At 36.2% G+C, this 16464-nt stretch overlaps 1 protein-coding gene across 6 annotated transcripts; it reads left to right on the plus strand.

Moving 5' to 3' along the window:
• LOC109078041 (nardilysin) lies at positions 1–12067 on the plus strand. 6 transcript variants are annotated; one of them, XM_042718592.1, is made up of 31 exons: positions 1–153; positions 592–792; positions 1077–1329; positions 1994–2075; positions 2173–2326; positions 2520–2593; positions 2683–2778; positions 2860–2982; positions 3069–3126; positions 3210–3283; positions 3368–3437; positions 3719–3796; positions 3934–4054; positions 4361–4419; positions 4539–4593; positions 4740–4844; positions 4959–5082; positions 6177–6263; positions 6369–6488; positions 6624–6675; positions 6861–7011; positions 7096–7223; positions 7646–7808; positions 8055–8086; positions 8174–8312; positions 8422–8469; positions 9148–9200; positions 9288–9371; positions 10200–10407; positions 10516–10605; positions 11182–12067. In XM_042718592.1, the coding sequence occupies exons 2-31, from the start codon at positions 617–619 to the stop codon at positions 11407–11409; spliced, it is 3285 nt and encodes a 1094-aa protein (XP_042574526.1). In that variant the 5' UTR covers positions 1–153; positions 592–616; the 3' UTR covers positions 11410–12067. The 6 variants fall into 6 exon arrangements, with proteins under 6 accessions (XP_042574526.1, XP_042574524.1, XP_042574523.1 ...); XM_042718590.1 differs by having other exon boundaries at positions 10–153; positions 556–792; XM_042718589.1 differs by having other exon boundaries at positions 17–153; positions 497–792.
• The last annotated feature ends 4397 nt before the right edge of the window (positions 12068–16464 follow it).

Here is a 16464-nt window from a genome sequence, read left to right on the forward strand (position 1 = left end):
TATCTATTCCCCTTAGCCTTGGCCAATCAGAGATTTGCGTTTTACTACGCCTTTGACCTTGACGAATCACAACTCTTCTTGTTGCATAGATGCAACCTACCAGTGACAGGCTGAGTGCTGTAAAGTTCGGCAGACCCACCATAAGGATAAAAGGTATGAGAATGTGATGAAACTTGGTTAACTTTGTCAAATAATGTGAGGGACTGATCGCACTTGGGCATATCATGTTTTAGACAAATTATCTCATTTCGTTTGTTATCCATAACAAGTGATCCAGGCGTTTTTGGTTTATATTAATTTGTGTCACTATGTAGCAGATTAGCTTCATTGTAGCACAGTGGTGATGATACAAAAATATATTGTAAAACTATGTCTCTGAAGTTAAAATATTCCCTAATCCAAAATCCAGATCAGACTCATTCTGTCATTCAAGATAGATTACATAATGTATTTACTTTTAAGGTCACGCTGTTTCTAATATTATCGTTTCTTTTAGACTGATAAAGTCAGTATTGCTCTGTTCAAGGCTGCGCGTGCGTTTCCGCTGTTTTGTAGCACGGTCATAAACCGCCCCGTTCATCTCAACTCCAGTGCTAAAGTAGCATCACTGCTCAAGATGCCCCAGACAAACAAGTTCAAAAGTGCTGCAGCCAGCAGTGCTGCTCAGTCTGCGGGTCCAGACCGGGGAGAAGCACTCAGAGACCCCAACGCACCTCCAGGGGACAGTGATGGAGATGACAACCAGGGAGACCCTCAAATTATTAAATCTCCCAGTGACCCCAAACAATACAGGTATACAAGTCCACATGTACAGATTTTAAACGCTGATAACTAGGTACTATCGGTCAGCCTCTGCCTTATTCTTAAAGTAACAAATCAGTGCTTTTAAAAGATTATTTTACATTATGAATGATACAGTATGTTGGCTCTTAAGGTCAGGGAGTTAACAGAAATATGAGATCACACAAGTAAAACACAAGCTCTGGTTGCATCTCTTGAGTGTGTAACACAACACTGCATGCTAGAGCTGATGACTAAACCAGCTAACAGATTTTTTTTTTCCTCTTTTTATCCAGATACATTGAGCTGAGTAGCGGACTGAGGGCTCTCCTGATCTCTGATCTGAGTGGTTTAGATGGGAAAGCTGAAGATGAGGATGATGAAGATTCAGAAGAGGAGGAGGAAGAAGCGGAGGTAGAGGAAGAGGAGGGAGACTCAGGGGAAGGAACGGATGAGGAATGTGAAGAAGAAGGGGACAGTCAAGATAGCGACTTTGAAGAGCTTGACGAGGACAACGAAAGGAAGAAGAAAAAGGGATCTGAAAAACAGGTTTGTGTTTTGTTGACTAGGGATTCAGACATTGATACTGGTTGCTTTTTTTTTTTTTTTTAGCTGAACCTACATATTAAAGCATTTCTTAAAGCATCACCTCTTTTTCAAACCGTCATAATTCGATATCCCTGTGAAATGACTTCTCCAATCATTTAGCCCACTTAAACACAGCCCCTTTCTTACAATCGACTGAAATTTTCATTCAGCTTTTCATCCATCCTGAAATCAACTGATGGATAGTCCCCACTGTACATATTTTTTTTTTCTTTTTTAATAATCTATCAGATCTGTCACTACTTGTTTCATTGTGTGTGTGTTAAGTTATCTTTATCAGTATTGGATATTTTATTATGGATTTGTTTTTTTACACTTTAATGTAATGGCACTGTTACATGTAATATTTGGCAAATCTCAATGAATATCCATTTCCTCTTACTGTACATTATAATGTTTTGATGCCTAGATTCACTTGTAGAATTTAAAACGACTCATCTTAGTTTGAAGTGTTTTTGTTAGACAAAGTAATTCAAAGGTATTTTATCAGGTATGATCAATAATATGGCATTAAATTGGCCATTACATAAAAATATCAGCTAAAGTGTGTTTCGGTATTTGTATTTCCGTGCAGTTTAATTTTATTTAAAATATTTTCTGAAATTAGTCTGCAGCGGCCCTTTGTATTGGCGTAGGGAGTTTCAGTGACCCTAGTGACCTACCTGGCCTTGCACACTTCCTGGAACACAGTAAGTCACACATGCAGTTGTTTTGTCATTACTGTATTCAATAATGCTTTATTCTCAGTGATAATGTTTAACTCAAACGTACCTCTCTACTTCCCAGTGGTGTTCATGGGCAGTGAAAAGTACCCTTCTGAAAATGGCTTTGATGCATTCCTTAAAAAGCATGGCGGCAGTGATAATGCTTCCACTGATTGTGAGAGAACCATTTTCCAATTTGACGTCCAGAGAAAACACTTCAAAGAAGCCCTTGACAGGTGAAGCATCTCTAAAAGATGTGATCTTATCACATCACATCACCTCTTATCCTGTCCAGAATACTTAACATAATCCTGTTGAGTATTTTCTAACCAAAGGCATTGAAATAAAAGCAAATCCGATTATATGTTTTAACCTTTGGTTGTAAATAACCTTTAAAATAATGTGATCATCTTTTTTATGTTATCTCAGATGGGCTCAGTTTTTCATTTGTCCTCTTATGATTGAAGACGCCATTGACCGAGAGGTTGAGGCTGTGGACAGTGGTGAGTAAAGCATTTATATTATATATTAAAATATTGTTGATAGCTCAACTGTGCAGTTTAACAGCCAGATGGTTTTTTGTTTGCTACAGAATATCAGCTTGCTAAGCCTTCAGACTCTCACCGTAAGGAAATGCTCTTTGGCAGCCTAGCAAAGCCCAACCATCCCATGAGCAAGTTCTGCTGGGGTAAGTCAAACATGTTAAAAGCTGCTTTAGAGTAGCTCCTGGGTTTATTCTAAAGTTGCTTTTTTTGTCATTGTATTTAAGGAAATGCACAGACCCTGAAGACTGAGCCTAAGGAAAAGAATATCAATGTTTACAAGCGGCTCCGTGAGTTTTGGAAGAGATACTACTCTGCCCACTATATGACCTTAGCTGTGCAGTCTAAAGGTAGATACAGTATGCAGGACTTCGCTTGTAAATTGAATTTCTAATAGAAAATCATCCTAAAATCTCTTCTGCTCCAACCTTCACAGAGAGTCTTGACACGCTTGAGGAATGGGTTCGAGAAATCTTCAGTCAGGTACCCAACAAGTAAGCTCAACCAAAGCCCTATTTGAATATCTGTAAAATGTGATAATATAAATGTATTTAGAGAGTTTCTCAATGCCATTCAGTGGACAGCTGAAACCTGATTTTTCAGACCAGTTGAGCCCCTTTGAAACACCTGCCTTCAACAAACTTTACCGAGGTATGCCGTAGAACTTACTGCTCAAGTGAGGTTTAACAAAACTCTAGAGCTCACTATTAATATTTAGTTTGTTGTTTGTTGCAGTGGTGCCTGTTAGAAAAGTACATGCCCTCACCATCACATGGGCTCTACCACCTCAAGAGAAGCATTACAGGTAAATCAGTCATGATTGTGCTCTGTGTGGCTCCTTTATATATATATATATATATATATATATATATATATATATATATATATATATATATATATATATATATATATATATATATATATATATATATATATATATATATATATAAAGTGATCCACAATAAGGTTCAGTCATTTTTTACTGACATGGATTCAGGGACTTTACATATTGATTTTGTTGGTCTTTATTATATATTTCTTTTTATAATATGATGCTTAACCAGAGCTCTTTATGTTGGTCCTCAGGGTAAAGCCTCTGCATTACATTGCTTGGCTGATTGGCCACGAGGGAACTGGAAGTATCCTGTCCATGCTTCGGAGGAAGTAAGTCCTTTCTCTCATTATTTGGTTTTTAATAAATGACAAGGTGGTTCTACTTTCATTGAAACTAATCTGTACATGCAGCATATATTTTGCACTAACCCCAGAAACTGAAATTAAATCTCTTTCTTTCTGTCTAGGTGCTGGGCTCTGGCTTTGTTTGGAGGGAACAGTGAAACTGGTTTTGATCAGAACACCACCTATTCAATATTTAGTATCTCCATCACTCTGACTGATGAGGGCTTCCAGAACTTCTATGAGGTCTGCATGGGTCACCAGTCTAAACATTGCATTGTTTTACATTTCTGTGATCCTACACTACCAGTACATGTCAAAATTATGCATTACAGTTACCAGCGTCCTTGAGATATTATATTGTTTTCACACTTAATGTCATTATAGAAATATGGGGGAAGCTGAGAAACTAACAGCTTTGCTAAATGTGTGTAAAATAGGATTACAAAGCCTCTGAGGCACAAACACACCCCTTTTCCATCCTAAATTATTACAGACATGATTGCTATAAAGTTTAGCCCCACTAATTTGGATGTTTTTTTTTTCATTCAGGTTGCTCATCTGGTCTTCCAGTACTTGAAAATGCTTCAGACCCTTGGGCCCCAACAGAGGTAGGCCCTTCATGTGAAGTGTTTATTTTGAGGAGGATCATTGCAGAACTTTTACACACACACTACATTGAATAATGTAGCTTGAAAGATATCACATAAAGTTTGCTTCTCTTTGGCAGAATATATGAAGAAATTCAAAAGATTGAGGCCAATGAATTCCACTATCAGGAGCAGGTAAGGTTATTTCTCAGCCTATGAGCTTAGCTGTTCCTCACCAACAGTGGAGTGTTTTTGTATTTCTGGCTTTTAGAAATAATTAAAAAATAGATGGATATGAGTATTTGTTTGTAGACACTGCACTCACAGTGATGCTTTTACAGACTGATCCGATTGAATATGTGGAGGACATCTGTGAAAACATGCAGCTGTTCCCAAAACAGGACTTCTTGACAGGAGACCAGCTAATGTTTGAGTTCAAACCGGAGGTAGTTGCCCATTACATGGAGCACTGATTTTGATTTATTAAAGGTTTTGAAAAATATGGGTACACATTTGTGTGAAAACACAGTAATTGTGATGATTTTTTTTTCCTGTTTTAGGTGATCTCTGCTGCACTAAACCTCCTCACACCAGAGAAGGCCAACTTACTCCTTTTGTCCCCCGAGCATGAAGGCCAGTGCCCACTCAAGGAAAAGTGGTTTGGGACACAGTACAGTGTAGAGGGTTTGTAATTTTGTATTTTTTTCAGTTAAAAAGTACAATATTCAGAATCAGAAGTTAAAAATTGGTTTCTTAGAATTGTTAAAATGGTTAAAAAAGCTTTTCACAAGGTTTTCATTCACAGAATTATGTATATTTATTAAACTCATACACTCATAAACTCAAAACAAGCAGCGGTGGTGCCAGTTTAAAGTGGAGAACTTGCTCTAGCTTATGAGTGATGTCACAAACCCTGGAAGTAACTCATTGTAGTCCCTACCAACCGTTTTTTTAGGCATTAAACTGCCAAAATTTTAAAAGACAATATCTCAGTTTGCATTGAATTTTCAGCGCCGCGAATTTGCAGGTATTGTTTATGCTCAAACAGCAACATTACACACTAACTAACATAAAAAAAATGAAATCGCAGTCAACCACCCCTTTAAGTCCAAGCGCAACGAGCAGTTTCTGCCTATTGCTTAAAGGGTTATGAAACCCCCTGTTTCAGCACTGGTTCGTTCTCACCACAGTTTTAAAAAAATGCAGTGACAGTGCTTGTCATTTCTGACTTGTAAAAAAAAAAAAATAGTTGTAGATGTCGGGGTATATCACGTTGGTCTGTTCAGTTGGATCATTTCTCAAACAAAAGGAAGGTTAGGAAAAGGGCCACTAACATAGACCAAAAAGTCTATGGGCATGGCCTAAATGCGCTCTGTCTCTATAGTTCATTGCCAAGTCACAAATTGTGACGTCAACACAATGTAGATTTTAAACCCGGAAGATGAAAATAGCGCAGAAAACTCGAATGGTAACATTGTCTTCTAGGATGTGCAACACAAACACCTCTGCTAAAATCTCAGAAAAAGTAGTCTAGGGTTTCATGACCCTTTTGAAAAATGTCTTCCTTGAGATGTTGAGAATTTTGAAATGTTTTTTCTCAGGCTGACATGTTAATTGAATGAGATTATTTCCTGGTTTCAAATCTACTAAATTTTTTCTTTATTAATCTTAGGGTTATCTCAAGTTATTCAAGAAATAGCATTACGCATTGTTCCTCTATATTGTGCAGCTCTGGACACACAAGCACTTGTTTTGAACTGTTTTTTTTTCCTTTACAGACATACAGCAGCACTGGAGAGAGCTTTGGGCAGGAGATTTCGATTTAAACCCAAGCCTTCACCTGCCTGCTGAAAATAAGTTCATCGGTGGGTGTCTTAAGTTGAAATCTTTTAATGTTGTTGCTGTGTACTGTGTCTGTAGCCTGTTTCAAGACTGTTTGCAATTGTTCTTGTGTCTCTTTTCACCTCCAGCCACTGATTTCGCCCTCAAAACCTCTGACTGTCCTGACACAGAGTACCCTGTCAGAATAATGAACAATGACAGAGGGTGTTTGTGGTATAAGAAGGACAACAAGTTCAAGATCCCCAAAGGTGTCGTTGTATTTGTCTCTACACTCAATATATCATGTCTCCGATGTCCAATAGCAAAATAGATTGAGTGGGAAGTACAGAACCTTTGTGCTTAATTACCCAGCTCATACTTCTGTTTTCTCTCTCTTCCTACAGCGTACGTGCGGTTCCACCTCATATCACCAGTGGTTCAGAAGTCTCCAAAAAAGTAAGCTGAAGATCATGTGAAAGCATACAGTCAATCAAGCAGATCTTGTAAATGCTGTAGCCATGGAAAGCCCATCTAGCCATTAGTGTGTCTGCATAGGTCTATCTCTAGTTTCTATTCTTGTTCATCCGTTTACCTTTCCATCTGACTTTCTCTTTATGTTCTCTCGTCTCACCTCCACTTAGCCTGGTGCTTTTTGACCTGTTTGTGAATATCCTGGTGCATAACTTGGCGGAGCCGGCCTACGAAGCTGATGTGGCCCAGCTAGAATATAAATTGGTTGCAGGAGAGCACGGTCTTGTCATCAAGGTTAAAGGCTTCAACCACAAACTACCGGTAATTAACAGGCACAAATCAGATTATATGAAGAAACTGGTGTCTTTTTTTATTTTTCGTTTATATTTTTCATATTTTTTGCAGTTGCTGTTCAACCTGATTGTGGATTATCTCACTGATTTCTCCGCTGCTCCTGATGTGTTCAGCATGTTTGCAGAGCAGCTAAAGAAAACCTACTTCAACATCCTCATCAAGCCTGAGAAGCTTGGAAAGTGTGTTTTTACATTTGCCTTCACTGCACTTACACTTTATATATGGCTGTAGCCCCGCCCATAAGTAGCGACATCATACACAAGCACTCTTATCGATAGTTTTTTACTATTTTTTGCCATTTAAGTTTTTATTTTTTTTATTTAGAAAATACAAATCAGACTTACTGACCTCAAACTTTTGTTTGGTAGCGTATGGCACGTTGATGCCGCTTCTTCAGCGATGTAGTGTCAAAACTGCACTAGGATAGGCAAAATGAAGCATAATATAATTGGCTTGGAACTCCATGATGGGTTCCTCCGCAACCCCTGCAGTCCCATATGCCAGTGTCTATATAACTATAACTATATATATCTTTTCAATGAAAAAAAAATGCATGATCTTCCACTCATCGCTCTCTGTCTGTCCATATGTCTCTCCTCAGAGACGTGAGGCTTCTGATTCTAGAGCACTCTCGCTGGTCAACCATTCAGAAGTACCAGGCTGTGCTGGATGGGCTCAGTGTGGATGAGCTCATGGAGTTTGTGAGCAGCTTCAAGTCAGAGCTATATGCTGAAGGACTAGTGCAGGGAAATTTCACTAGCACTGTGAGTATTCACTATACACTGCTTGTATTTGTTTGTAAAGAACACTCCAGGTTCAAAATATCCCACAAATGCTGCTGATAGAGCTTACTGTGTATTGATGTATACTTAGAATATTATGTAACACTTATATAAGTAAAAAGCTTTACTTTTACTGTGTATAACTGCAGTTGTTCTATTACGAAATATCTCTCTATATATATATAAATACAAAGATCTTGTGATTTTTTTTTTTTTTTGAATCTGTAGGAATCCATGGGATTTTTGCAGTATGTTACAAAGTAAGCACTTTTTTCACCAGTTTATTTTGTATAGCACTTCCACTTTTTTTGTTTAAAACGGATAGCTTTTTTTTTCTCCACTTTTAGCAAATTGCAATTCAAGAAGCTGTCAGTAGAGGTCCCTGTTCTCTTCAGAGTGGTAGAGCTTCCTCAGAAGCATCATCTCTGCAAAGTGAAGTCTCTCAACAAGGGAGATGCCAACTCTGAGGTCACTGTGTATTTCCAGGTGAAACTTTTTTATTGATATAGACAGACATATAGGCATATTTACTTTTTATATATTGCATTCCTAAAATAGCTGTGGTTGTCCCTATTATTTTTTTTTCTTTTGATAGTCCGGTCCTAAGAACCTACGTGAGCACACTCTTATGGAGCTACTAGTGGTGAGTATGAGTTTTGGTTGCTGACTACAGTACATAATGAAGGGTATAGCTTACAGTAAACGTTACTGTAACTTTATGTATGTATAAAAAAGTATAAGAACAGCTGCCCCAGGGTTTTTTAAGCAATAAAGTCAGTCCCTCTTGCCAGATTCAAAAGAAGTTCTTAGTTATTGCTCTCTAGGGCGCTGAGCACACACATCTGCATGGCCATAAGCTCAACTCATCCACTTTACTTTATACTGAAGACTGACTTTGGATTCTGTCCAGTTCTCTGTCTTTCTCAGCAGTTACTTTAAAACACTCTAAAAGGTTGAGCTGGCTCTCATTGTAAAGTGTAATGTGCTGTTCTAAAGGTTCAACGATTTATTTATTTTTGCTGGTGAATCGCAGCTGATAACAGCTTTTGGAACTACAGTACAAATGTCTATAACTGGTTAAGTTGGTATTTTTTTGTTTGTATAGTAAACTAAAGCTTCACTAAAGAAACACCAAAAAACATTTAATATATCAATTTTAAAAACCATTGGCTAATTATTCAGCCTTATATCAGCTAAATCCAATATCAGACTTCTGTGCAGTTCTAATGCTATGACTGCAGACTAAAGTGTGTTCCTACATGGGTGGCATTACATAAACTGTTTTTATTAACTTATTTTTTATCATTTTGGCCTGTTGTAGATGCACATGGAGGAGCCATGCTTTGACTTCCTCCGAACCAAAGAGACACTGGGGTAAGTCTGTGGCACAGCGACAACATTAAGACATTATCTTGCTCCAGTTGCTGGGTTTAATTAGTTGTACTCCATCTGTTTTTACAGATATCATGTCTACCCAACCTGTAGAAACACATCAGGTGTCCTTGGATTCTCAGTCACAGTGGAGACTCAGGCCACCAAGTTCAAGTGAGCTCTCACTGTGCTTTTTTTTTGTTGCAGTTCACTGCTGCATCAGAATTATGTGATTTATGTGCTGCAGCTGCTGCCTCTTGACTTTAAAATCATAATTAACCTTTATCTCCACCCCATCTCGACTAAATTGGAGTGTTACTTTACACTGATTGGCTCTCTTTATTATTTCTGACGTGAAATACAGCCTACACTAAATGTTAACAAAACATCCACGTATTTACACCATGCATAACATTTTTATTGCTTTATAAAAGTCTTATGAAATGCTGTGTTAATATATATCAGGGTTATCACTGTAATAAATATAAGGAAATCGTGACTTTCCACAAGTCATATAGCAAAAAATAAAAAAATAAAAGTGTTATAAGGTCTTGGAAATTATAATAAATCTTATTATAGGAGTAAATCTTTGGGATCAGTAAGTTCCTGAAAAGAGTATGGCAGTTTAAACAAATATTAAGCAGCATGACTGTTTACAACATTAATAAAAATAATAATAGTATCAGGTGATCATGTGACACTGAATACTGGAGTAATGCCTGATCAGCTTAACATAAATTACATTTGAAAATGTATTAATGTATTTTTTTATCAAGTAAATGGTTTTGGTGAGCATAAGTTTTAATGGTAGTGTAGGTCAGGAAGTGTGGAAACCCTGGTATGTTAATACAGTAGTGCATTTTAAAAGAATTTTCTATTGGGTTCAGTTTGCTGCATGCTGCAAAATAGAAAATTATGTAGACTGTTCATTTGGGCTTTAAGTGAGGTTTAATGCAAAAACTTTTTCTCTTCTCCTTTCTGGGCTCATTTTCTGCAATCTAGCACTGAGCTGGTGGAGACAAAGATTGAGGAGTTTCTGGTGAGCTTTGGAGAAAAGATGAACAGCTTGAGTGATGAGGCTTTTAAGACACAGGTGACTGCTCTCGTCAAGCTGAAGGGTTGCGAAGACACCCATCTCGGCGAGGAGGTCGACAGGAACTGGACAGAGGTGGTCACGCAGCAATACGTCTTCGACAGACTCAGCCGAGAGGTGAGAAGCCCTGTTGCACATGGGCAAAGTCTGACAGTTCAGCAATGTGTTAATGATGAATTGTGGGAATATACTTGGACATAGTCATATTTTCTGCTTGTACAACAGATTGATGCACTGAAACTCATGACCAAGGCTGAACTCGTGAACTGGTTCATGGAACACCGGGGTCAAGGCAACAGAAAGCTCAGTGTACATGTAAGTATACTGCCACACCGCTCTCTTGAGATTCATCTCTGCGTTGAATCTAATTATTAAGAGTAGCTTTAAAATTCTTCCTGCCTTTTTTCGACTCAGTTTTCTTCAATTAATTCCCCTTTATATATAGATAGATAGATAGATAGATAGATAGATAGATATAGATCCAGTCCCTGCTGACATCTTTCTCCATTTATATTACTTTAATACATACTTTGTTATATATATTACCTTACTTAAAATTTGATATTACAGTAGATATTTCTGTAGCTGTGATTCTTTTAAATCGTAATGGATGAATTTATAGCATTATTAATGAATTTTCTTATATTCAAATGAATATGCGTACCTTTTTAACTGATATTAGTCTGCTAAGTATCTTTTTTAACTATTACAATTATTAGTATTACCTTCATTTTTCAGGGTTTTTATTCCTCCTTTTGTGAATTTTACCAAAAATTCCCAATTTTCAAAGAACTAGTTTCCTCTGTGTAATATACATCTGTTTGTTCATATTGTATTTAGTGAATATACTGTTTTAGATGCCAGTCTGAATGATGAATGGTTTCTTTTCAGGTTGTTGGTTATGGCGTAGAAGAGAACGACCCTCCTAGTGAAGAACAGCCGGCCGCTGGAGAGGAAGAGGAGGAGGAGGAAGGCAGTAAGATGTCATTGTATGGGGAGGTTTCCAAACTCACCTTCCTTTCTGCTTCCACTTTAATGGCCTCAGCCACTACCATCACAGACATCCGGGCCTTCACTTCCACCCTCAATCTCTACCCTTACCACAAGATTCTTAAATAAACAAAAGCATGGACTCGCTCTGCCAGATGGCACACAGGCACGCACCCCCTACCTCCATCTTCCATCCTTTCTTCTCGTCTACTCTGTCATACTTGAGCAAGGATGAGCAGGGGCCGGCGGTCTCCCGATGCTCTCGTACTTGAGAAACGAGCTTCAGCCATGTGTGCGTTCATATAATGAGCCCTGCTGTTGAAATGACATTGCTGTGAATGTTGTGTGTTTGTGTGTAGGGGGCGGGCAAGGACTGGGCTCAGATTGGGGGTCCTGCTGACAGACGCAGATCATAAACATGACTTAGAACATAAACATGACTTTAAACTATTCAGAATTTTGTGTATTTTATCAATAGGTCTGCAGTGTTAAGTTTGTACTAATACATTTATAATGTTCTGACACTGTGCTGAAAATTATTAAATATATTTGAATGAAATGCGGTAAGAGAGATTGTTGGACTGCTTTTTATGTAGCCAGTTGATGATGCCTGATGCTGAGGATGTGTAATGGTGCTCAGAGGTGGGCATTTGGGCATGCAAGACCAAAATGATGTTTCTCTTACTGCTATAGCATCATTCTGCATTTGGAAGAACTTCAACCTGTAAACTGAGCAATGGCTAATATCACTGCTTAATATATATTTATTAAAAGCACAGTGAAGCTACTAATGGACTGAATTTGAATGTCGTCATCTCTTTCACAAATCACCATTTAATTGTTTAAAAATGAAAACAAACATGCAATCAAAATATACACTATTTACTAAATACACATTTCTGGTATTGTTGTACATGATACATTGGTGCATGTTATTCTGAATAACAAAATATTTTTCTTAATAGTCTTCTATGAAAATGTCATTATTTTTTATTTTTGTCAGTGAAACAACTTTTCAGAAACTCGAGTGTTAAATGTAAGTTTGCCGTCTGTATCAAATGAGAAAAAAATAAAACATTGTGTAGGCCTACCGTGAAATAATGGAAAGAAACATTTATATGGATGCATGCAAGAACGGCATGCTAATGTAACCAGTGTAGCCAGATTCCGGATTAAAATGACTCTTACAAGACTTTTATTTTAATGAATAACTATTCTTTTAATGAATAGTTCAAAAACACGAATTTTAATTGAATCACAATCTGACACACTGAACTGCAAATGATTATTCTTTAATAACGTCCGTTGCACAACTGACTGACTGGCCATGTGACACCGTGTGATTAAAGACAAATTTATTTATTGAAAAAAAAAAGGAATATCTTAACAACATTCAAAATATGTGCACGATATTATGAATTTATCATATATTAAATGCAATGTTCTAGAAAACATGTAGGCCTAAAATTAAAATCCAATACGCCTAATTGAATGCCCCGTTTTATCTGATTACAGAAGTAAAATGTGTTGCAAATAATGTTTCATGTTGACTATGTCAAAAATGTGCCATTTACAATAGTATAGCAAGATATTAGAATCATGTGAACTGCAGTGTTGGGTGTAATTAGTTACTGTAATTTAATTACTTTTCCTTTGAAAAAGTAAAGTAAGGGATTACTCTTATTTTTTTCTGTAATTTAATTACAGTTACTTCTTATGTAATTGAACTTATTACTGTGTATTTTATGTACCAGTCTAACTTTAAATACTTTGGTGAGTAATAAGAATATTGGTAACACTTTAGTGTCCAATTCTCGCTATCAATTAGTTGGTTATTAGCATGAATATTACTAAGATATTGGTTGTTTATTACTGCTCAAAAAACACATATCATGTCTTGTTCTGCAACACTTTATTCTAAATCCTTAATCCTACCCAATTCTTAAACTTAACATCTACTTGTAAGTATTAATAAACAGTGATTAGGATTATTGAGGCAAAACTCATAGTTAATAGTTAGTTAATAGTGAGAAATGGGCTCTAATCCAAAATGTGACCAGAATAATTTATGTAGTTATCTGTTATTTATTTGAAATAATTAAAAGAACGTTCCTTTTTTTAGAGTAACTTACCCAACACTGGTGAACTGTACATGGATGTGATTTATACCGAATGTGATGTCATTTTAAAAAGCATGCCCTCAACTCTCCAAAGGTGACCTTAGATTCAGCTGAAAAATACGTTGAGAATTGTCACAGTGCCAACACTTACCAGGCACCACATGGAGTTGGCATTGTGTTCTCCTTGTCCAAGCAGGAGGCACATAGCAGCACACAGCAAGAGAGCTGATCTATTTGTACTCCAGAATAGCTCTTCTTCTCTCACCACCCCGCCTTTCATTGTTCTGATCCTGCTGTCCTGAAGCGCTCTATAGAGGTGCGGTACACTGGCTAGAGTTTCATCAGTCTGCTGAAAGCTGCACAGTTTAAGAGGGATCACGTTCTAAATATTTAGACTGTCTTGGCATTCACTGCCTGCCTTTTGTAGTTAGATGATTCATCACTACGCTGTCTGTCACTATATCTCACTCCTGCAGGGTGTCTTAATTGATGAGCTGCATAAATAGGAGGAGGTGTAGGAAAGAAAACAGGTGGATAGTATGAATAAATAAGGCAGATATATGTGAAAAGTCCTCCTTCTGCACTACACAGAGTTCTATCAGCTTTACTCATGGAGCTGTGAGTCTCGCTGCTCTTACGGATCATGTTAAATATAAGAAGGACATGAATTATGTGCCTCCCAGGCAGCAAAGCACAGGGAATGAAACAAAGGCTTCTGTAAGACAGGTTAATTGTGTCTGGCCTTTCAATACTGAGATAATAGCATCTAATGCTAGATTCAGACAGCCTAATTTAATTCATTTAATAACAGATAAATTTGTAGTTGTAATTATAATTTTTTTATTTTGTGGAACTGCTCTTTTGTGAATTTAAAAAGCTGAACATCATCATCAGCGCTGGGTGGAAAGTGATTACATGTAATTTGTATTATGTAATCAGATTCCAAAGATGTACTTGTAATTAAATTATATTACCTTCCTACAGTTAATTATTTTTTTTATTGATTACATTTTAAAATTACACTGTGTGTGTCATATTGTTTAGCTTTGAATATTCACAATGTAGCATGGCCATGTAAACGTCATGTAAATTAATTTGCAGTCCATGCTTTTGAATTTGGAAACAAAACCAACTCTCAGACAATTGTACCATGTTAATATTTCAATAATTTAACAACACATTTGCATGTTCACAGTTCTCTGATGTCAGTTAATGGTTACTGACATGCAGGTCAACAAATAAAATATTTCAAATGTGGAAATTGAATTATTTTATTCATTTTCATGTTTAAATGCATTTCATGATGTTCATAACAAAGAATGTAATATATTTAATTTCTCTTTGCTTTTTATAACAATAACCCCATTTAAATCTCTAAACAATTGGGGTCAAAATTAATCTAAATGTAATCCAAAAGTAGTCAAAATATATTAGGCCTACTTAAAATTTAATAATCTAGATTACATTACTGAATTCATTTGTCATCATGTCATTTGTAAACTGTACACTCTTAAAAATAAAGGTGCTTAAATGGTTCCATAAAGAACTTTACACATCTGAAGAACCTTTCTGTTTCACAAAAAGTTTATTTGTGGCGACAGAAGGTTCTTCAGAATATAAAAGGTAAGATAGAGATGGTTCTTTAAAGAACCTTTGATTCAATGGTTCTTTGTGGAACCAAAAATGGTTCTTCTATGGCATCACTTTGAAGAACCTTTTAAGCACCTTAATTTTTAAGAGTGTAACATACTACAATTTGTAAGTAATGTACCCAGCACTGATTATCATTTATACAAAAAAATAATAATAATAAAAATAAAAAAAAAATCTATAAACTCTACAAATGTCTACAAAAATGGTAAAATCATTTTTTTTTTTTTTTGTGTTATATACTGTTATGTGTTTTAAGAGTCTTGTTTAAGACCTTGACATGCTTATCGAGGTGGCATTTTAATGAAATAATTTCTTCATGTCTAAAGACATAGTGTAATGCAGTCAGGAAGGAGGGAATGGCATTCCCGTGTTGTGTGTAATATTTAATTAGAAAGATGTCAAATAACAAGTATGGCAGCTTTGCACTAAAGCACTTTCCCTACATTACATGCATTGACACAGATGAGTTGAGCAGGCTCTAATCTCCTTCATTCAGCATTGCTACAGATCCCCTCTGCTGGTACTATTCTAATTTATGTAACAAATCCCTGCTAGCCCTCATAATTAAATCTGTCAATGATGTGGCACCTTGCTGTGTGTGTGAGCACACATGAATGTGCATGCATGCATATAAGAGAGGAAGAGTCTGTGATGGGATTTGCATATGTGCATGTGATTGTGTCTTCATTTACGTCAAACACCATTAATCTTTCCACATTAGTTTTGCTTGTTGCCAAAAACAAATTGAGAAATACTTAAAGGGACAGTTCAGTTTTGTCCAGTCATGTAATATGAAATATGCAATAAAGAATCAGTAGATCATCACGGTCTGTTTTAAATAAGTATTCTTAAAAAGTAAATTATAAAGATCTATCTGCCAGTTTCTTGCAACAACACTGATACATGAAAAAGTCTGTTAAAGTTAATATGTAATATAATATGTTATATATAATTATATTGTTGTTTTTATATATAGTTATTTTGAGATAGATAGATAGATAGATAGATAGATAGATAGATAGATAGATAGATAGATAGATAGATAGATAGATAGATAGATAGATAGATAGATAGATAGATAGATAGATAGATAGATATTAATGGTTTGATTTTCATCAACATAAAACATAATTTACAAAGCAGACAAAGTCAACAAATATATCCCTAGATAAGAAAAAAAAATCCTACAAAAAAAAAAAGATAAATTCATATATGCAGCATGAAGAATGTGTTATGTAAATTTTCAAGAGTCAACTGTCAGTTTAAAAAAAAATAATTTCATTCAAGCTTCCTAATTTCCTAACTATTATAAACTCACAAGCACGTTTCTAAAAGATAAAGCCAAGTGTCATGTGAACGCTGTCACTTTTCTTTCTATATTCTATGGACGGTGGTCATGTGAAACATGACG

Source organism: Cyprinus carpio, chromosome B2, assembly GCF_018340385.1.
Source record: "Cyprinus carpio isolate SPL01 chromosome B2, ASM1834038v1, whole genome shotgun sequence".
NCBI classification, from domain to species: Eukaryota; Metazoa; Chordata; class Actinopteri; order Cypriniformes; family Cyprinidae; genus Cyprinus; species Cyprinus carpio.

Coding starts and splice junctions, on each gene's coding strand:
- LOC109078041 (XM_042718592.1), top strand. CDS start 617: ATGCCCCAGACAAACAAGTTCAAAAGTGCTGCAGCCAGCAGTGCTGCT. Junction 3,127..3,209: donor TTCAGTCAGGTACCCAACAA/GTAAGCTCAACC, acceptor AATGCCATTCAG/TGGACAGCTGAAACCTGATT. Junction 4,055..4,360: donor GCTTCCAGAACTTCTATGAG/GTCTGCATGGGT, acceptor TTTTTCATTCAG/GTTGCTCATCTGGTCTTCCA.